A 22609-nucleotide genomic window follows, 5' to 3' on the forward strand; every position below is an offset into this window, starting at 1 on the left:
GCAGGCTCCCAGCAGTCTGTGCCAACCAAGGCCCCCAGCCTGCCCACCCACTGCCACCATTCCCACCAGGCTGGCCTTGGTTCCCCCCACTCTCTTACCTGGAATGAAGTACTGCTCTTTGGCTGGGGAGAGAAGCAGAAATGCCACAATGCAGGAATCAGCCAGGACCTGCAGTAACAGCCCAGGCCCCAGCCCCACTGCTCAGCTGAAGGCACCCTAGACAGGGCTGAGGAGCCCATCTGCCCAGTCCCTGTGTGCAGAAGAGTGAGCTACACAGCACGCATGTTCCTTGCTCAGGCTGACGCTGGGGGTGTCGCATCCAATTAAACCTCTTGCAAGGAGTGCCAAAACCATCGAGCTCTCACTTGCACTGGCACACGGTGGGGACTGTGCTAACTTTACAGGTGGGGATGGGGTACAGGTGGCGTCAAGTCCTCGACCAGGATCTAGGCTCAGAAGCTGCCCCACACTGTCCCCAGCCAGATGCCATGTGGACTACAATTGCTAAGGCTGTTTCTGCATCCCAAAGCCTGGAGGAGGCTCCTATCTCACCAAGGAGGGTTCCCAGGCCTCCTGAGTGTCTTAAAAGACTTGATAACAAAGGCATAAGAGAGAACTGGCTGAAAGTGGAGGAACCTGAGTCTTCCCTCTGGGACCTTCAGCAAGCCTTGCTTCTTCCTAGGCCTCAATAAAATGAGGTGAGACTGAACTACCATTCAGATCAAGTCTAGAATTTTGGGCCCACACCCTCCAGCCTGGATTCACAGTAATGAAAGACACCTTTGTGGGAGCCATCCAGGAAACATCAGGGGGTCCCTGAGCAGGCTGAAGACAGACAGACAAGCAGACAGGTAGGCAGGCAGGCTGGTAGGGAGGCAGGTACGTGAACAGGTGGGCAGGCGGGCAGGTATGCAGGTGGACAGGTAGGCAGGTGGGCAGGTGGGCAGGCAGGCAGGTACCTGAGCACCGGAACTTCTTGCTCTTGATCTGCCCGATGCGTTTGTTGGAGAGGCGCCGGGGACTGGCACAGCGGGCCCCACTTGTCTCGATGGGATTGGTGCGCAGGAAGTCTGCCAGCCACTTGAGGTTACAGTCGCAAATGAAAGGGTTCTGGGCCAGGTGCCTGTCCAAAGCAGGCAGATCAGCTATGAGAAACAAGGGCTGCAAACCCACACTGACCTCCACCTGGACAGGGCCTTGTTGTGGCTGGGGCCAAGGAGGCTGCCTGTGGCCTGGAGCCTAGGGTTGGCCACAGAGGGAAAGGGAGAGTGGGGTGAACCCCCAGGGTGCAGCCCATCGGCTCTGGAGCGGTCCTGCCAGCGCACTACAGGGGAAAAGTCTCTGCCACCCGGAGCTTCCTGCTGTCCCTGTCCTACTCCCCATCAAGCCTCATTCTGCCGCCTCTCTTTCCACTCACCTTTCCCTCCCTCTGCTCTGCGACATTTCACAAGCATGAGCGGAGACAGGAAGGACCCAGAGACTGGCCAGAGCACCCCTGGCCTTTCACAGGTAAGGAAGCCAAGGCCCAGAGAAGGTAACAAAACCCAGGACTGCAGGTGCCCAGGCCACAGCCTCTGACCCTCCCCAGTGGCCATGGGCCCTGGTTTGTCCCCTTTCCTTCAGACTCAGGTAGCAGCCTGTCTCCTATAGGGAGTGCTGGGGCCAGGGTGGCAAGGCCTGCTGAAGTCCCTGGGCTTTACAGGGAGTCACCATCCCCACCCCAGACCACAGGAGTGACCTCTCCTTGACCATTTTACAGCTGTCTCTCAACACAAAGAAAACTCAGAAACCATGACTGAGCAGCCCCTTCCTGGGGAATCACTCCAATTCTCTCGCAGGCTGCCTGTGTTGTCAGCAGGATAAACCTGGGGATGGTAGCAGGGAGCAGATGGCCGTGATGTGTGCAACCCCATGCTGGCAGATGCCCACGGGCGGGCTCTGACAAACAGTGGGTTCAGACCAGCCACCTCTGAGCCACCACAGCACTGGGCATGCCCTGCTCACGGCTGTCCAAACCGAGGCAGCCTGGGAAGAGCATTCCTACACCTGTCCTGGCTCTGGACAATCGCTTGAACCTGGGAGGCAGAGGTTGCGGTGAGCTGAGATTGCGCCACTGTGCTCCAGCCTGGGCAACAAGAGCAAAACTCCGTCTCAAATTAAAAAAAAAAAAAGAAAAGAAAAAGAAAACGAAGTACGGGGAGACAGAGCAGTGGGCCAACTCAAAGGGACTTGCCCTGCCATGCCACTTTTCCTCCATCTAAGTGCCATCAGTTCAGGCCATCTGACTTACTGGTCTCAGCCCAGGCCCCTGCTGCAGAACTCTCCAAGCAGAAGAGTAAACCCTTGCCCAGGGTCTGTGCCCAGCTCAGCTCAGACCTTGGCGGTGCTCTCTGCCGTCCATCACCTCCTGGGCTCTGCCCTCCGGCCCCCGGTTGGGAACTGGGTCCCCGCTACGTCTCCTTTGCAGTGTCCTTCCCTATTTCCCGCCTGAGTTCTTGCTCCTCTCAGCTCCACCAGGTGGACCAGGCCCCTCCTACCTCTTCTGCATCAAGCTCAACATTTATTTCCCCTATTAAACTTTCAGTTTCCACAGACAGGGTGTGTTTGCTGATATCCTGGAGGCAGAGTTTGTAGCTAATTTAAAACATACCAGGATTTAAGGACTGCTTATGACTCCTCCCCACCTGCCCATCCACATCTGCCTGTGACTTAGTGCCCCAGCCCCTGCCTGAACCACTTGCTTCCCTTTATTACCATCTTGGCAGAAAATTGTGCAAAGTCAATCTAATTGTGTTGTTTAGCCATGTATTAAAATACTCAAGGTGTGTGGCGTAGAATATCTCCTTCCTAGAAACAGGCTGTGCCAAAAACAACCTATAAAACTTGAACCACCCACAGAGACAGGTGGCTTCTGTGTAAACTTTAGTATTTTATACAAATTAGAATTTTTAACAGTTTCAAAGGGCAGGAAGCTGGAAAGGGAAGACACTCAGGAGGAAGAAAAAAAATCCATTTGGGAAAAAATAACTGTGTTAAAGGAACACCCAAAAATGTGCTGCATATGTGGCCATGCAGCTGCCTCTGTGAACAGTTCTGGCAGCGGAAGGAAAGGAATAGAGGACTAATTCTCAGTGTCTTTCTAGATATATGCATTAAGGAGTCACAGCTAAAAATCTTTGGAGGCAGAGGCTCAAAATCATTAGTCATTAGGGAAATGCAAATTAAAACCACAATGAGATACTACTTCATACCCACTAGGATGGCTAGAATCAACATGCAAAAAAAAAAAAAAAAAAAAAAAAAAAGACAATACCAAGTGTTGGTGAGGATGAGAATGAGAGAAATTTGGAGCCATCATAATACACCACTGGTGGGAATGCAAAAGGTACAGCCACTTTGGAAAACACTGGCAGTTTCTTTTAAAAAGTTAAACAGGAATTTACCATATGAACCAGAAATTCCAAAAGAAATGAAAATGTTGGCCAGGCGTGGTGGCTCATGCCTGTAATCCCAGCACTTTGGGAGGCTGAGGCGGGTGGATCATGAGGTCAGGAGTTCAAGATCAGCCTGGACAAGATGGTAAAACCCTGTCTCTACTAAAAATGCCAAAAAAAATTAGCCAGGTGTGGTGGTGAGCGCCTGTAATCCCAGCTACTCAGGAGGCTGAGGCAGAGAATTGCTTTAACCCAGGAGGTGGAGGATGCAGTGAGCCGAGATTGCTCCACTGCACTCCAGCCTGGGCGACAGAGCGAAATTCCATCTCAAAAAAACAAAAAAGAAATGAAAATGTTGGTTCACACAAAGATTTGTGAGTGAATATTCATAGCAGCATTGTTCATAATGTCCCTAAGGTGGAAACCGCCCCAAATGTCCATCACCTGGAATGGACAAGCAAATTGTGGTCTATTTACACAATGGAAAAATTATTTAGTAATCAAAAGGAACAAAGTACTGATACATGCTACAATATGAATGAGCCTCAAAAACATTATGCTAAAGAAAGAAGTCAGTCACAAAAGATGACATACTGTATGATTCCTTTTTTTTTTTTTGGAGTCAGGGTCTCAGGCTGTCACTCAGCCTAAGTGCAGTAGTACAATCAGCTCACTGCATCCTTGAACTTCTGGGCTCAAGGAATCCTCCCATCTCAGCCTCTTGAGTACTTGGGACCACAGGCATGAACCACCACACCTGGCTAATTTTTAAGAATTTTGTGTAGAGATGGGGATTTCACTATGTTGCCCTGGCCTCAGGTGATCTGCCCACCTCAGCCTCCCAAAGCACTGGGATTACAGGTGTGAGCCACTGCACCTGGACTGCACGATTCCATTTTTATGAAATGTCCAGAAAAGGCAATCTACAGAGAAAGAAAATAGATCAGTGATGGCCAGTGGCTGAGTCTGGAAATGGGGACAAGGGATTTTGAAGGCAAGGTGATGGAAATGTTCTAAAGTTGAATCATAGTGATAGTTGAACTCTGGAAATTTACTAAAAATCATTGAATTGTATACTTAGAACAGGTGAATTTTAGTATGTAAGTTATACCTCAATAGGGCTATTTCTTTTTTTTTTAAATGTTAAATCTCTTGGGGCAAGTAAAACTGCAGCAAAATCAATAGTGTTACACAGGAACTCGGCCACAGATCTTGGAGCTACGGACAAATCAAACATGATTTGGTAAATTTAAATCTGCTCAGGTTTAATAAAATAAGACTCAGTCAAGAAGCTGAACCACTTGAGGTTCTAATAATATTACTTGATTAGTACCTTGGATTTATATTTCTTTTATTCTTGTTCCAAATTGTAGTCATTAACATCTAATAGATGTGCATGAAAGTTCGGTGTTGCTTTACAGCCTTCAATAATGAGTTCTGTTCTTACAGCAAAAGCACAATTAAAGGGGAAGCTAAGTAATTTCTCGGTGATGGTGAAGAGATGCCTGAGATCAAATTCCTGTTTTACCGAATGTTCTGCAACATTGGGTGTGTCACATAACCTCCCTCAGTCTTTGTTTTAGGTAAAATCAGGATGATAGCACCTATCTTCATAGCATCTCTAAGTATTAAGATAATACATGCAAATAACAATGGCTCACATGAGTCTCTCACTCCATTCCCCATCCCCAAGGTTTTCCTGTGTGTGGGTCCCTGGCCAGTAAATCTCCTTAGCATGTTTCTTTCAGACATTCTGCCAGCTGCTTCAAATAGTCCACCTTGCCAGTGTCTCCCTGTACCCTCTAATTTCACATACTTGGCAAAGTTTCCCCATGGGGCTTCCTCTTCATCTCCCTGGCTATAAGTAAATTAATTAGCAGGAGTTGGGCTGCAGGCGAATTTGTGGGCTTTAATGAGTTTGTCTTTGTGGCTGACATCTCTGGTGATGTGCAGAGTCCCCAGGGGTCCCGAGCTGTACCTTTTACTCAGCCTGTTTGGAACCTATCCCAATACCCCAAGTAGATGTTATCTGATGATTGAGCACTGCCTGGCACAGACAGGGGCAGGGATGACAGTGACAACAACGGACATAGTAATATTAATAATTAATGCTCATTAAATGCACACTACAGGACCCACAAGTCAGCACATCCCGTCTTACTGTAGGCTCAGAATTAAAGATGTAGAATGAGAGGACCATTTATGTGCCTAAGTGTAACCACACAGCAGATGAGAATTTTCCTTACGTGGAAACATTCCAGTTAAATATAAGGATTCTGTTTTAAAGCATAGTCACAACTGCATTAGAAATGAAAAAAGAATGTTAGAATTCTGATATGGTTTGGATGTTCATCCCCACCAAATCTCATGTAATCCCCAGTGTTGGAAGTGGGGCCTGATGGGAGGTATTCGGATCAGTGTTCAGTGTTCAGTTGAATTTGTATCAGTCTACTTTTGTGTTTCTATAAAGGAATACCTGATACTAGGTAATTTATAAAGAAAAGAGGTTTACTGGGCTGACAGTTCTGTGGGCTGGATGAGTATAGCACCAACATCCACTCGGCTTCTGGTGAGGCCTCAGGAAGCTTACAATCATGGGAGAAGGCAAAGCAAGGTTAGGCATGACAGTGGATCCCTCGTGACTGGCTTGGTGTTGCCCTCGTGATAATGAGTAAGTTCTTACTCTGAGTTTATGCAAGATCTGGTTATTTAAAAGAGCATGGCACTCCCTCTCCTTCTCTTGCTCCTTCTCTTGTCATGTGACATGCCTACCCTTGCTTCACCTCCCGCCATGATGGTAAGCTTCCTGAGGCCTTACTAGAGGCCAAGCAGATGTTTGTGCCATATGTGTACACCCCACAGAACTGTCAGCTAAGTAAACCTCTTTTCTTTATAAATTACCTAGTCTCTGGTATTCCTTTATACTAACACAAAAACAGACTGATACAAATTCAAAATCACCATTTCAGGATTGCTAATGAATTAATGGATTCAAGCACTGAGATCAATGGCTGTTTTTATTACAAAAGGGAGACAGCCAGACATCTGTCTGCCTCCTGATGGGAAGTCCACAATCCTATCTATAAAGTCATCTTGCCAAATAAATCAATCAAAACTGAACCTGACCAAGCTCCTAGATCCAATTTTCAATCTGCAGGACACAGAGGGGACAGAGGAACATGTGAAACTACACCACAGGGATGCAATCAAAAAAGTGTAGACCCTACAGAACCAATGATGCAGTGTCTTCAACAAATGAATTACAAGGAAAAGGAAAATGAAGAGGACACATAGATTAAAAGCAACTTAAGAGGTACATCAACCAACATAAACCAACATCAGCCAATTATATTGCACAGGCTTTATTTAAATCCTGATGTGGTGGCTAACATCTGTAATCCCAGCTCTTTGGGAGGCTGAGGCAGGTGGATCATGAGGTCAGGAGTTTGAGACCAGCCTGGCCAACAGGTGAAACTCCATCTCTATTAAAGATACAAAAAATTAGCTGGGCGTGGTGGCGGGCACCTGTAATCCCTGCTACTTTGGAGACTGAGGCAGGAGAATCACTTGAATCCGGGAGGTGGAGGTTGCAGTGAGCTGAGATTGTGCCATTGCACTGCAGCCTAGGTGACAGAGCAAGACTCTGGCTCAAAAAGCAAACAACAAAAACAAACAAACAAAAGAATTGCATAACATGCAAGAGACACTTGGAAATTTGAACACTAATTAGATACTCAATGATATTAAGGAATTAATTGTACAGCATTGGAAGCTGGGTGATGAAAAATAGTACTTTTTTTTTTTTTTTGAAACAAGGTCTCTCTGTTGCCCAGGTGGGAGTGCAGGGGGTGTGACCACAGCTCACTGCAGCCTGAACCTCCTAGGCTCAAGCAATCATCCTACTTTAGCCTCTCAGGTAGCTGGGACTACAGGTGTGTGCCATCACACCTGCCTACTTTTTTAAAAAAAGTTCTTGTGGAGATGGGGTGCCCAGCCATGTTATCCAAGCTGGTATTGAACTCCTGCGCAATCCTCCTGCCTTGGCCTCCCAGAGTATTGGGATTACAGGCATAAGCCACCATGCCTGGTCCACTGTATTACTCTTAATCTGCTTATAATTTTCCACAATAAAACATTACAACCAATTACCAGATTTACTGCTCTCTAATTTTTTATTCACAGTCACCATTGTCATTACTGTATTTCATCTGATCTGACATTATGAATTGTAAGAGGCACTACTATTTTTTGTACTATCAATAAAAAACAAAATGCTGCCAACTAAGTGATGTACCACTCATTATAACATGCATCCCAGTTTCAGAGCTGTTAATGTGGAAACAACATGTGTCTTAGAATCAATGTGATATATTATCATCATCATCACCATCAATATTATTGTTAGCTAAAGCCAGCATTTATCAAGCACTTGTAATGAGCTAAGCTTCGTACAAACATCCTCTTTAATCTCATAACAACCCTATGGGAAGGCGTCCCCATCTTACGGATAAATAAAAATGAGGCCCAGAGAAACTGCCCAGAGTCACACAGCCAATAAGAGGCCTAGGTGGACTTTGAACCCAGGATGGTCTAACCCAGGTCTGTGTCCTTCCTCTGTAAGAGGCCACCCCCAGTGAGCCCAGCAGCCCAGAGCCAGACCACTGCCTGTCCGTGGAGGCTGCAACCTCCCCCAGGCCCGCCTGCGGGGAGGGGAGAAGAAGAAGGCATCAGGGCACTCACAGAGTCTGGATGGCCCGCAGGGAGGTGAAAGTGCCCTTGGCGAGGCTCTGGATCTTGTTGTCATACAGGGAGAGCAGCGAGAGGTTCTGCAGGTCCTGGAAGGCATCGGGCCGGATGCAGTTGATCTTGTTGGCATTCAGGAGCCTGTGGGCAGAGCCAGGACCAAGTGGTGAGGAGAAAGGCTTGACATGAGACCCATCTCACGTCCTGGGCACCTTCTTTGGCCCCGGCCTGTGTTATTACAGGGAGGAGCCCACAGGAGCAGGCCTTCTCCATGCACAGGGACATCTCGGTCAACCCACTCTTCTCTCTTTCCGAGAACTGCTCGGATGCCCTGTGGGATTCTGGGAAAGCAGAGAGCCACCTTGCAAAGGCATTTTGGTTGGAGGGGGGGCTCCTCCTCCTTCCCAGAGGTCCATTGGGTTCCCCAGACAGCTGAGTTGGAACCATTTGTGTTCTGTGCCTCTTGAGCCCTGGGAGAAAATCCTTGCCTGAAAGTTCACGGTTCAAGGAGGCCGAGCTGGCCTGAGTGTCACCCCGGAGGAGAAAGCTCTGTCTCCAGCCACACCGAGCTCCTCAGGAGCATGGGCTGTCTCAGGAGCCTCTCTGCTTTGGCATCCTGTGAGCAGCTGTGAAGCTGCCTCTACCTCCCTCTCTAGCCTCTGCAGAGCCCTGGAGACTTTCTCAGCCCTAGTGGGTCTGCCTGTCTTCCAAGCTCTGTCTCAATTGAGTTCCATACCCCAAAGAGGCCGAAAGGGACAGTCTAGCAGGCCAGAGGAATGCTGGCCCTTCCCTGGGTCCCACCCAAGACACCCAGGATTCATTCTTACAGGAGCTGTAGGGTGTATAAGCCTCCAAACACACCACGGGGGAGGTCTGTGATCTTGTTTCCATAGAGGACCCTGGAGAAAAGGCAGCAGAGAGGAGAGTTATAGAGGACAGCCCACCAGGGTGATAACACAGCTCTGCAGATGGCCCCAGCTCAACAGTGCTGCCCCTAAGCCATTTACATGAAGCACATCCTAATGGTGTATATTTGTTATAGCAACTTGTCCACCACCCTCACACATGGACCCCACACAAGGCTGCAAAGGGGTGCTTCCTGGGAAATTCATCTGGTCTAGAATCCAAAAGGAGATTGTTGAGAGAAGAGAAAACCCCATGGGCAAGAATAACTAACATATTTTCAGAGAGTTACAGGAAAAAATAGAATGCCAGACGGCACATGCAGTGTGAGATCCGGATGGTGGGACTTCAAGCATTTTTTTAATATACTTTAGCATTTTCAAAGTTTTCTGCATTGAGCATGAATTCCATGTATAGATTTTTATAAAAAACAAAAATTCAAAAAAAACACACGTAGACATGGGTGGGTTCAGGGGGACAGTGAAAGCATCCAGGAGGTTTGGGGAGGGGGGTTGTATGCCATTCCCAATATCATAATCGGACCCTACAAGCTACCCTTGTAAATGTTCAAGCTGAGTAAAAAATCCTGGGTACTTCTTCTTCAAACGTGGCTTCGAGATCATTCCTGGAGTGGGGCACAGCAACAGCAAAGGCCCTGCAGGGGAGCTGTGTGCGCCTGTCCTGTGTGGACAGGTGACAGGGCCAATGTGGCTGGAATGGAGGAAACAAATGGGGCGGTAGCTTGGGCTTTACCCAACCAGCATCAGGAAGCCATTGAGCCAGCATCAGATTCCCATTTCAGAAACACCCCTCAAGCTGCTGGGTGGGAAATGGAGCAGAGGGGGCAGGAGCTGAAGCAGGGAGGCAAGATCAGGGCTGGCCGAGATAGACAGTGTTGGTGGGGTGTACTGGAATCATCCACGTTCCTATATGCAGGGAGGAGGATGTGGCCAGGTACCCATGAACAACAGAAAACCACTTGATTGGGTTCTTCACTTTTTACCTTTTTAGACTGCCATGTTCCAACTTAGGAGAGCTTTATTCACTTCTCAGAGGAAGGGGCCTGCATTTTGGCAGGCCACTTTCAGAATCTGGTCTCCTCAGCCAATGACAGCGATCCCTCACCAGGCTGTCATGTACAGCTGTGTAGGGTGTATACTGCACAACTTCAGGGGTGCCATTCACAATTAGCCCCAGCCTCTACTTGGACTCTGCTCCAAGAAAAGATGGCATGCACAGAAGGCACTGAGCTGGCAGGCTCCCACACTCCCCGGGGGAGTTCCATTCTGTTGTACTTGCCAGGCCTCTAGTCTATGCCAAGCACGTGTCCTGGGCTGCCAAGGAGCAGGTGAAAACACTCATCCCCTAGAGTAACAAATGGCCCCTCCTACAGGGAACTCGCCCAACTCCAGGGCACCCTGAGTGTGCTCTCCGTACAGACAAAGTGCTGTAGGACCTCGGGGAGTGAGGCACTCGGTGAGTGGGAGATGGGGGTGCTTCACTACCTTTTGTATGCTCTATTGACAGACTTCCCCAGTAGAGCCCGAAGGAAGGAAAATACTGGAAGGAGGAGCCGGCAAATACTGTCCAAGCAGCACCCACCACATCTTGGGATTCATCACATTTGGGATAAAAGATAGCAAGGTGTGGCAGACGTTATAACTGGAGCTGGTGCTCACTGGCCCTGCGGTGACCGCAGAGGCCTCAGGAGCAGAGTACACTGGGCTTCGGTGGGGGGACAGGGCCAAGATGGTTGTGCAAAGAATGCTGGGAAAATCCTCACCGTGGCAGGGAGTGCATCCCAGTTGCCTGGGGCAACAGCTCTGCCTAGCTTCTCCACACTTCTCCCGCTCCCAGCATCAGAGGGTCCACCAGTGAGGAAGAGGGAGCTGGAACAGCAAACCCTTTGCAGCCAAAGGATGACCCACTGAGGCTGGGGTGGGCAGGGACTGTGTGGAGGGGGGCATAGTCCTGCTCCTCCTTCTGCGTCCACCAGGGCCCTGGGCCCTGCCAGCCTCCTCAGGGGATGCCCTGGGCTGCTGAGGAAGCCTTGGCACTGCTACTCACAGTGAGTTCAGGGAGCGGAGGCCCTGGAAGGCGTCGGGCGCAATCTCAGCAATCTGATTGTTGCTCAGGTCTCTGCAAAGTGAGCAGAAGGAGAGGGGCATCTGAATCCCTCAATGGCCACTGAGCCCTGCCCAGTTCCTTCCACCTCCTAGATGCCACGGAAGCAGGGCGGAGTGCTTTGAAATGACAATAGTGAGAGGCCAGATCTTTCCTCCATTTGAAAAGCCCATGGCCGCTATTTCCCTGTGCAGTCTGAGGGCTGGGCAGGAGGGGGCACTCCAACTTGGGAAGTTATGGACAAAGCTTTCCCATGCATCCTAGCAGTCTCCTGGCCCCCTCCCATCCTTAATTGCTCCTATTGGTACCCAAGCTGAAATGGGAGGATGACAAGCAGCTCCCGTCACAGGCCAGGCTCAGGCTCAGCACTCCCTTCAGGCCTCATGATAGCCCTGCAAGGAGGTCCCTGCATCACAGCCAAGCAGCCTGAAGGGCAGGAATGCCAGGTGACTGGCTCAGGGCCACTCAGCTGCGGGATGCTGAGTTAGGGCCTGCCCCAGGGCTGTGGGGCACACCCAGGATCTCCATCAGCCTTGTACCAGCTCCCCAGGAAGCAGCGGGAGGCACTCACATCCTCCGTAGCTTTCTGTAGGGTGAGAAGGCTCCAGGGGGGATGGACTTGATGCCATTGAGCTCCAGGCGTCTGCGGAGAGAAAACAGAGGGGAAGCACAAGGGCCTAGGTCAGCCCAGCCATGGGTGTTATCTGCTGGGCTCATCCACCCTGAACAAGCCTTTGGCCCCTCCTGCCCCTGTTCCCTTCCCCCTTCCAGAAGTTGAAGTCTGGGTAAGGACGCTGGAACAGACAGAGAAAATGCTGACTTGAGTTCCATTATCCCAGGCATTTGTAACTGAAAGGTGCCCACAAATGATGCTGAAAACCCGATTCTAGCAGACTCACACCACTGGGTGGGACCACAGACGGACACTCCCTCCCCAGCCCTGCAGAGTTTCCCAGTCCTGGACACAAAGCTCAGCCCAGCAGGGGCAACCTGTGTCTTCTCCATGGTCACTGAGGGGCCTTGGGGCAAGCCCTGAGGCAGCGCCTACTCCAGCTCTTCACTGGCCCTCCGGAGCCAGGCCAGCCGAGCGGCTGTGCCCCAGCATCTGCCCTGCCCTGTACTCACATCTCCGTCATGGTCTCTGGCAGGTTGGCCGGGATGGCAGTGAGACCTTTGCCACGACAGTCCACGATGCCATTGCTGCAGGTGCACATGGCCGGGCAGGAGCCGGAGGACAGGGTGCAGGTGGGCACGCGCCCCGCTTCCCCCTGGCCTGCAGAAACAGGGGGGTGTGGCCTCAGGCTGTCGTGCATCAGCACCTCCCTTGAGCCCAGATACAGACTGATGGATGGGACAGGGTGCACACTGCAGTTTCTCTGGATGAGGATGAACCAGAGGGGATCACTAATGAAATAAGATTCTGGACTTTGGTATAACTCTGTGGGCACCTGGCACACAGTAGGTTCTTGTCAGATGTCTGCTGAACTTGAATCTGAACTGAACTGCACTGGTGTGTGATTCATACATGAAGAAATCCTTGCCCAGAATTCTGAAGCTCTGGATTCTAGTCCAAGTCACTTAACACTTCTGAGCCTGAGTTCCCTCATCTGTCATATGAAGGTGATAATGACTGTTTCCTAAACACTCAAGCACTTACTCTATGCCACATTCTATAATAAGTGTAGTACATGCACTATTGCACTTAAACTTAAGAGGAGCCTATTACTGTTGCCATTCTACAGCTGAGAAAACAGAGTCCTCGATATTAATTAATTTGTAGAAATTCTCACAGCTAATAAGTGGTAAAACCAGGATCCAGCTCAGTGTCTAAAATAAGAGCCTTTGAAAAACTGGAGGTACAATTTATACAAAGTGCTCTTTCTGAAGCATGTAGTTGGTGGAACCACTACCTAGACATAGAACATTTCCATTACCCAAGAAGATCCCTCCTGCCCCTTCCCTAAAGTAACCATTATTCTGAGATCTATCACAAAAGATTTGTTCTGCTCGTTTATGAACTTCACATAAATGAAACAGTAGTTTCTCTTGTGTCTGGCTTTTTTTGCTTAATATACAATCTTTGAGATTCACCATGTTGCTGTGTGTATAAGTAGTTTGTTCTTTTTCATTGCTGAGTAGTATTCCATTATATGGATATATCATAATTAGTTGGTGGATATTCAGGTTGTCTCCAATTTGGGGCTATTATGGAAAAAGCTGTCTTTAACATTTTTGGACATTTTTGCAGAAAAAAATGCACGCACCTAGCAGGAGTGGCAGGGTCACAGGGTGGACAGACGTTGAGCCTTAGTGGATCCTGCTACACAGTCCCGCAGAGTGGTTGAGCCAATTGATACCCCCACCAACATTCTAACTTCGAATATTTTCCATGGCTGCCCCAAAGGGTGGGCACCAGAACCAAATGAGACAAAGCTACATGGATTCCTGGCATATTGTGACAGTGGCCTTCAAAGGAAAAGGGTTGCCAGGCTGATCAGACTCCAGAGGAGAAACTAATGTCTGAAAATAGAAACCACAGTCTTCCAAATGCAAAGGAAAAGGTTTCATTTCAAAATAAAAATTGTCCATAGAAACCACAATCTTCCAAATGCAAAGGAAAAGGTTTCATTTCAAAATAAAAATTGTCCAAGTGATTTACCGATTCCCATTCCTAAAAACTGTGGCAGCTGCAATGATGCAGAGGCAGTCCTGGCTCACACATGAGACATACCCACATGTACACACACACGTTTTCACACACAGGCACACACACACTCATACACACATCTGCACGCACACACACACAGCAGTGCTGAGCATATTGGTGTTCAAGCCCAGCCATTGCTCTGGGTGTCTGCCAGTGCAGTGGAGGAGGTGACAGCCACAGCCAAGAGCCTCATACTGAGGAGGGGAGGCTGTGCCTAGGAGATGCTTTCCTTCAGAGCTCTGTGTGGCTGGCAGGCCCAGTCCACAGGTTTGGGAGAAACAGTCAGCCTCTAAATCCTCTGTCACAAATCTGAGAACTGTCCATTCATTCAGCAAGCATTTCCTGTGCCAAGCAAAGTGCTGAGGATGTGCCACAAACACAATGCGGGACCTCATGTAGGATCACAGAAGGCTCCCTGGGCCCTGCAGGGTGAAGAGGAGTCGGCAGGCAACAAGGAGGGAAGGGTGTGCCCAGCAGGGGAGCAGCCTGTGAGGTCAGGGCTGGGGGCACCTGCACCAGGAAGGGGCAGAGGCAGGCACAGCTGGGGAAGCTGCAGGCAGCGGGAGGCAGGGGAGGCGGCGCTGACCCTGGCCAGGCTTGCAGAGCCTGAGGGCAGTTCAGACTCTCGACACAGTGCTGACGGCCAGGTGAGTACACGAGCAGTGACCGCCCAGACTTGTGGGTTCTTTTTGGTCTTCTGGCTGCAGTATGGACATCAAAGGGGCCAGGGAGGACGTGGGCAACCAGCTATCACAGAACCCCAGGGGGAAGGTGAAAGGGCATGGGCTTTGAGGCCCACCTCTTTTGGAGCCAAGTTTAGAGGGCCCAATTCAATGACTTGTCTAGGCAGCAGAGGTGAGGCGATCGGAGGAGGGAGAAGGGGGTGATAGCAGGGGCAAGGAGCCCAGAGGACATCGGAGGAGGCACTGAGTAGGCCAAAAAGAGGATGAGGTGGAACAAAGGAGGTGGTGAGTGGACGAGGCAGTGAGGGGACAGGAGGGAAAAGGAGAGGAGGCAAGAAGTGACACGCAGAGACAAAGGCCATGGTGAGAATGGGAGGTGATAGATGGGGCAGGAGGGGCAGACAGTGGGGTCAGGAGGTGATGGGTGGGGCCAGGTGATGGGCCGGGTCAGGAGGTGATGGGCAGGCCAGGTATTAATGTCGAGATTAGGGGCGGGAACAAGAGGCAGGGCAGGAGGCACTGGACAGTTGAGAGCCCAGCAGAGGCCTGCACCCACCTGAGCAGCTGAACTCACTCTTCTGGACCTCTGCCACATTGAGACCACGCAGGCTGGCTGGGCCCGAGCACTGGGTGAACAGCCCGATGGTTGGCCGCTGCCTCAGCCACTGTGAGAGCCAGGCCAGGTGGCAGTCGCAAAACAGGTGGTTGGAGTGCAGGCGGCTGCAAGAGGACAGGGTGGCTCACAACCCATTTGGAGCCCCCAGCCCAGCCAGATTGTGGGAACCCCCAACCTCAGGCAGGTGGCTGCCCCTGGTGCTGTGTTCAAGCCAAACACAGTCTACATTTAGTCAAGTAGGCAGCTCAACTCCAACCCGGGGATTATCCACAGCCCCATGGAGATCCTGCTGCTGTCCCTCCCCTCCCACATGCTCTGGGCTCAGCTGTGCCCAGCAAGGCCCAGGTCATCGCACTGACCTCGCACAGGCTCACTGCCCCAAACCGCCTGGCTCATTTTCAAGCACAAAAACAAATCATTTGTTTTCCAAAGAAAAATCAAATTAAGTGGCACTGGATGCCCTGCAATTATATAACTCCTTCCACCTCTGACTGCATGGAGCCCCCAGCCTGGGCTGGCCTCTGGGGGTCTGAGGGAGAATGAGCTCCATGACCTGTCTGCAGAAGCTTCGCCTCCTGCCCCACCCACCCCCAGCATCAGCTGGGCTTGGATGCCCTGCTCCCCGCTGCCCCGGCTGACTCACAAGGTCCGTAACTTGGGCATGTGGTTGAAGCTGGACACGGGGATGGTGGTGATATTGTTGTTGTTCAGGGTCCTAAATGGGAAAAACCAGAGTCATTTAGCACCTGCCCAACAGATGATGTGGGACAGGGCCGCCCTGCTAATGAACGGGGAAGCTCTCGACCTTAAAGTGGACCAGCACGGGGCTGGATGTGGAGGGGCTAAGCCAAAGAGCACGAGGCAAATCCCACCCCACAGGAAAGCCCTGAGCTGGGACGGTGACTGTGAGCCGATGGCACCATAGACTCCAAGGCTGGTAGGATGGAGACATGGAGCAGGGCGGGTGATGGGACATGTCCCAGGCTTGGGTTGGCTTGGAAGAAAGGGTGGGGTTTGGATAGGCGGGGGGAAAGGGGGAAGCATTCCAGGCCAAGTGCCAGAAACCCTTGGGTTTCATCCTGAGCAGGTTACATTGGGACACACTGCTTGCTGCAGGCATGACCCCATGAGTGCTTGTCCTCCCCTCCTCTGAGTGCTTCTAGGAGGGCAGGTTTCCCCCTTCCTGTCTCCCTGACGCCCGCTGCCCAGGCTGTGGCACTTGGCACCCGCATAGCAGGGCCCTCCACGCCCCTCCTTCCTTGCCCATGCTTTACTTACAGCACCTCCAGCCCCCGCAGAGCACGGAAGGCCCCTTCCTCAATGCAGTTGATCTGGTTCTTGTCCAGCTGTCTGTGAAGGAAACGAAGGTTGTAGAGAGAAGGGCACATTGCCTAGAGTAAGGGTGTCCAAACATTGTGACCACGTGCTGCATTCATTCAAAAGAAGCACCCCCCTAGTTGTTTGTTACGTGTATATGTGTCAATCCAAATAGTAAACGTTAGTAAAAACTTAACGTTTTTTTCTAATTTTCAATTAAAATCATAAATATAAGTAAGTTATATTCTTCTACTCAACCTTACATTTCCCTTGGGGAGCAGGCACCCCCCTACACACACATACATTTTGGAGACCACCTAGCGGGTGCTGGCAACTGAAAAATGGGAGAGTCACAAAGCAGTGGCAGCCAGAACTGGCAAACAGATTTTTCAGCCTGAGTGCCAAAGAGGTTGACTAGAGGTGGCTACCTGGAGTGCTGTTGTCAGAGTAAACTGAAGCTGTGAGGTGAGCTCTGTGGGAAAGAATGTGGTGATTGATTATCAATGTCTGCCACAGGCATGGGAGGGGGTGTGTGTGACAAGCTTGCCAGGCATTTGCCATCCCTGCTGTGGTCAGACCTCAGGGAGGTGGTAAGCCTGGACCAGAATAAATTTGAATAGTAATAATAATAAGCCATTACAATTAAATGTCATTTGACAAAGTATATTTATTTCCATGTCTAATTTAAACCTCAGAAAATGCATGTGAAGTAGATCTTATTATCCCCATTTTCCAGAACAACATATCGAGGCTCAGTGATGTTCACTGACTTGCAGCAGCGTATGTGACATGTAACCAGAAGAGAAGATTCAAACCCAGCTCTCCCAGCCCAAATATGAGGCGAGCACAGACACTGTGCCATCAAAATGGACTGAGAACATTGCCCACGCTGATAACATGCTTCACCAAGTCCCCAAGGGCCCCCTCCATTGGCTCTCACACGGAATCACAACCAAGGGAGAGGCAAGAGCTGCCTGTTTCCTCCAACCCCAGATTATTCCAGAAGACCGTGCTGGCACCAATCCTCTGAAGCCCAGGTCAGCTCCCTGGCTGCCTGGACTACACGGCTCGCTCGGGTATACCCTGAGGACACTGCCAGGAGTGGCCCTGGAGCTCCTGCACCCTTCTCCCTCCCAGGCCTGTACTCACAAATTTTTGAGGTCTGTAGCTCCCCGAAAAGCCTTCCTGGGGATTGCCTGGATGGCGTTCTCACTCAAGTCCCTGGGAGGATAAAGCCAGAGGGAGAGAAAACAGCGGTCAGAAACGAGGTTCCTGCAGAGTGCTGTGATGACTCAGGGAAGCAGGGCAGGTGGGCTGGAGGGCACTGAACCGGCCACTGCTGCACCCCAGCACCTAGGACAGCGCCTGGCCCACAGAGGCCACTCAGCAAGCATTTGCTGAATGAATGAATGATGAAACTGGAGAGACACAGCATGTCCTGGAGGGAGCTCAGTCCCCAGCCTCCCCTTCTCTGGGCTGGGGGCTTGCAGCTGGAAGGAGAAGCCTGGGGCAGCTATGACCAGCCCTGCCAGACCCCACCTGATGTAGTTTGGATATTTGCCCCCACCCAAATCTCATGTTGAATGGTAATCCCCAGTGCTGGAGGTGGGGCCTGGTGGGAGGTGATCCAGTCATGGGGGTTGATCCCTCCTGGTTTGGTGCTGACTTCTCGATGGCGAGTGAGTTCCGGGAGCTCTGGTTGTTGAAGGGTATGGAGCCTCCTCCTCCATTCTCCCTCTCCATTCCCCTACGTGAAGTGCCTGCTTCCGCCTCCGGCTTCCACCAGAAGAAAAAGCTCTCTGAGGCCTCCCCAGAAGTAGATGCCTTTGCTTCCTGCACAGCCTGCGGAAGGTGAGCCAAGTCGATCTCTTTTCTTATAAATTACCCAGTCTCAGCACTTCTTTATAGTAATACGAGAACAGCCTAATGCCCACAAAAGTCAGCCCACCGGACCCACAGAGGCCAGTTCAGCCCCCCACAGCATCGTGCAGGGCTGCAAAGGGGCACACAACAGAAGTGCTTCTGGAGGGGGATTGATGACCACTGGGTGGCACCAGGCTGGGAGGGACGGCACCCTGGGCCATCTGTGGCGGCTGTGCCTGGGGCTTACGCTCTGTATCTTATGCTGAGCAAGCTGACTCAGTAAGGACAAAATTGGCTCCACGACCCAGCCAGCCAGTGGCCCAGTCAGGTCTTTAACTCCAGGCAGGGCCTGACTCCAAACCTGGTGCTCTTGAGGACTGCAGGCAGCAGGGCACCTCTGAGAGCCTGGGTCACAGGGAGTCAGGAGAACGCAGTGGGGCTGGGATCACTGAGGACTTCACAACTCCCCATGAATGCCCTGATGTGAGGGAGGGGACGCTGTCGGGACTGCAAATCCTTAGCCTCAGTGACTGCCAGGCCGGCTTTGGGGCCCTTCCTCCACTCCCTGGCAGGACCGGGCCTCTGACACCTGTCCACCTGCCTCTCTTCCCTCTCAGCAGCCTCCCTGGCATCCACAGACGTGTGCAAACGCCCCTTTCCAGGTCAGCTTTTCCTACTCACAGCCACACCCCCCCAGGCCGGCACTGCCCTGAGTACTTCCCAGGAGCATGGCGTGGATACGATCACCATCCCCATTATACAAAGGAGAAAAGCAAGGCTCAGAGAAGCTAAGCAACTTCTTCAAGGTAATCCAGCTGGTGGGTGGTGGCTCCAGAATTTCAACCCAGGCATTCAGGTCCCAGAGCCCCAGCTTGTACAGCAGCCCTGGGGGTAGGAACTGCCATTGCGCCCATTTCGCAGAGGAGGAAACTGAGCTCCAAGATGTGAAATAACTGACCTGGGTTGGACCCAGGCTCCCTGCCCCAGAGCCTTGCCCCGGACACACCCGGGTCCTGAAGGTGAACAACCAGAGGCGGACCGTCCTGATGTAGGCCATTCCACAGCCCCACCTCCTCCTCCTGGGCCAGGCCTGTGGGTTTTGACAGTGCCCTTCCTTTCAGCCCCCACCACACAGGGTCCGAGAACGCAGTCCACAGCCCCCTACCCCACCGCACACTGCCCCTTGAACTGTCAAGGCCACCGCTGCCCTGTCTGGGTTTCCCTGTTGAGAAACCTAGCGGTGTGCACAGAGCCCTGAGTCAGAAAGGTAGCGGGCAGCTGAGCTAGAGGGCACTGGACCGGCTGCTGCTGCATCCCAGCACCTAGGACAGTGCCTAGCCCACATCAGCCACTCGGCAAGCATTCGTTGAATGAATGAATGGATGAATGAATGATGGAACTGGAGAGGCACCCTGTCCTGGAGGGAGCTCGGTCCCCAGCTACCTCCCCTTCTCTGGGCTGGGGACTTGCAGCTGGAGGGAGGAGCCTGGGGTTTGAGTCCTGGCCCTCCCCTTCCTGGCTGTGCATCTGCAAGGCACCCTTTCCCTCCCGAGCCCAGTTTCCTCATGCACAAAATGGGAAAAATGAAAGCCTGGCAAAACAATTGCCTGCCAGTCCTCACAAAGTGGGCACCAACATCTGTGCACTCCCTCCCTCAAACCCAGCCCCTCCTGTCCTGTCCCCCTACAGCCTTCAGAAAAGCAGCCAAGTAGCTGTGTCTGAAGGGGCCTTGGCACCATCAGCGCCCCTCGTTCTTGCTCTCTCTCCTGGAAGGGAGATGATTCAAGCCTGCAGCATAGACACAGCTGTCCCTCCTCCAGAGCCATCCCACCTGCCATCCCTGAGGCATCTCCCCTTCCTGCAGGGGAAGCTTCCTCCTCCCGCACTTGCCTGGCCCCATCTTCCCTTCCTGCTCTCCACATGGCATCTTTGGTCTTCGATCTTGGTTACTTGTGCCATATCTCCAGCTCCCCTGTGTAGTCTGTCAGTATTCCTGGAGACACTCCCCAAATTCCACCCATTTAGAAGCTGCTCCCCAGAGGGTCCCCAGTGGCCTGCTCCCTGCTGCCTGTCTTTATGCAGCAACTCCCCCAGCCCCATGTGTCTTGAGAGACACATTTCAGTCTTTGCCTGCCTAATCCTTGTTATCATCTCTTCCTTGCCTAGAGAGCTCCTTGGCTGCCACATCCTCTTCTTAGTGTCTCTGCTTCATACAAGAAATTGCTACCCTGGTGGTGCCTGCCCTAATGGCTTGATGGTTCTCCTGGTCTGTAGACTTGTGGCTTGTTCTCTCCATCTTCCTAAGTGGGGTGCTGCCACTGAGCAGAGTGGGCTGGCAGGGAAATTACCGGATTTGCAGCAGGGCTGTGCAGGCCACACAGGAAACAACAGACTGCCCACACTGGAGTTCATAGTCACGCGAGTTCCTCAGTAACCAGGAGCCCGGGCTGACATAGGAGCCCAACATGAAACCAAACCCGCCTTGATGGAGTGCCTGCAGGCACCAGTGACAGGCTGGGCTTGCAGATGCAGAGCTAACCACACGTGCGTGGTCTACCCTAGAGCACTCATGCCCAGAAGAGGGCACAGATGGGAAACCAGTGAGTGGACCTTCAATCCTTCATTCCAGAAATGTGTACTGAGAGCTGATGGTCTGCTGGGGACCCCCAAAGACTTGTTTTCATGGGTGTACATGCCAGCTTTCAACAACGGCTGGAGGAGCAGTACTGCCAAAGAGACGGGAGAGTGCAGAGAAGTGAGTGAGCAAGTCCGCCGGAGGGAGGAGAGGTGATCTCTGACCGGATCTTACAGAGTTGATGCATCCCAGACAGAAATGAAAAATGAGGAAAGGGCGTTCCAAGCAGTGGTAACAGCATGTACAGAAGCCCAGAGACGGGAAGGAATGAGGCAGGCTGGGGGAATCTCATGCGGTTTGGTATGACTGTTGTGTGTAAGTGGGAGGTCATGGTGGTTAAAAGGCATCCACAAATTATTTCACATTCCTCCCTTCAAAAGACAGAGGCTCATTCTGTTCCTCTTGAATGTGGGCAGGACTCAGTAACTCACTTCTGAAGAACCACATATGATGGAAGTGGTAATTGATAACCTCCGACACTAGATCATAAAAGACACTGTAGCTCCCTTCTTGTTCTCTGGGAAAACCCAGCCAGGTCGCAGGACACTCCAGCAGCTCTCTGGGGAGGCCCACATGGAGAGGAACCGAGGCCTCCTGCCAACAGCAGGCACAGGCTTGCCAGCCCTGTGAGCCAGCCATCATGGAAAAGCATTCTCCAGCCCCAGCTGAGCCTTCAGATGACGCAACCCCTCAACATTGTGATGCAATCTCATGACAAACCCCAAGCCAGAACCACCCAGCCACCTACAGAGACTGTGAGATGTTTATTGTTTGTTCTTAAAAGTCACGGTATTTTGAAGTCATTGGTTATGCAACAGTCAATGACTCATCCAGTGGTGCTTTGGGGCATGACCCTAAGGAAGGGAGGGGTGTGCTTAGGATCAAAGTTAATGAGCTGAAATCATGTTAGAGACTTGGCTACATCACTTCTGCTTTTTTGGGGCCTCAGTTTCCTCATTTGTCCAATTCATAGGCTGGACCAGAAGATTGCTAAGCTCTTCACCAGTGCAGACCCACCCACATGCCTGCAAGACACATTGCTATGGTCTGAATGATCATTTCCTCCCAAAAAAGGCATAGGTTGAAACCTAATCCCCAATATGATGGTATTAGGAGGTGAGGACTTTGGGAGGTGATAGGTCATGCAAGCTCCATCCGTATAACAGGATTAGTGCCCTTATGAAAGAGACCCCAGAGAGCTGCCTTGCCCCTTCCTCCATGTGAGGACACAGCTAGAAGGCACCATCTATGAAGCAGGAAGCAGCCTTCACCACACACCAAATCTGCCAGTACGTTGATCTTGGACTTCCCACCTCTAGAACTGGAGAAATAAATTTCTGTTGTTTATAAGACACTCAGTCTATGGCAGTTTGTTTTTGTTTTTTTTAGAGACAAGGTCTTGCTGTCACCCAGGCCAGACTGCAGTGGCACAATCAGAGCTCACTGTCACCTTGAACTCCTGGGCTCAAGCGATCCTCCCCACCTCAGCCTTCTGAGTAGCTGGGACTACAGATGCGCTGGGACTACAGCTGCTCTACAGGTGGAGACAGGGTCTTACTTTGTTGCTCAGGCTGGTCTCAACCT

At 51.4% G+C, this 22609-nt stretch overlaps 1 protein-coding gene across 1 annotated transcript in view; it reads right to left on the reverse strand.

Annotated features, from left to right (window-relative positions):
- SLIT1 (slit guidance ligand 1) overlaps positions 1–22609 on the reverse strand; it is a 187819-nt gene that overhangs the window by 49870 nt on the left and 115340 nt on the right. Inside the window, exons 5-15 of the mRNA XM_025396916.1 lie at positions 17677–17748; positions 16489–16560; positions 15854–15925; positions 15151–15314; positions 12330–12477; positions 11776–11847; positions 11148–11219; positions 9005–9076; positions 8175–8318; positions 960–1123; positions 99–122 (exon numbers count right to left, since the gene is read on the reverse strand). Coding sequence (XP_025252701.1) covers positions 99–122; positions 960–1123; positions 8175–8318; positions 9005–9076; positions 11148–11219; positions 11776–11847; positions 12330–12477; positions 15151–15314; positions 15854–15925; positions 16489–16560; positions 17677–17748 — 1076 coding nt within the window. The remainder of the gene's footprint in view (positions 1–98; positions 123–959; positions 1124–8174; positions 8319–9004; positions 9077–11147; positions 11220–11775; positions 11848–12329; positions 12478–15150; positions 15315–15853; positions 15926–16488; positions 16561–17676; positions 17749–22609) is intronic.

The sequence above is a fragment of the Theropithecus gelada genome, chromosome 9 (genome assembly GCF_003255815.1).
Source record: "Theropithecus gelada isolate Dixy chromosome 9, Tgel_1.0, whole genome shotgun sequence".
In the NCBI taxonomy this organism is placed as follows: Eukaryota; Metazoa; Chordata; class Mammalia; order Primates; family Cercopithecidae; genus Theropithecus; species Theropithecus gelada.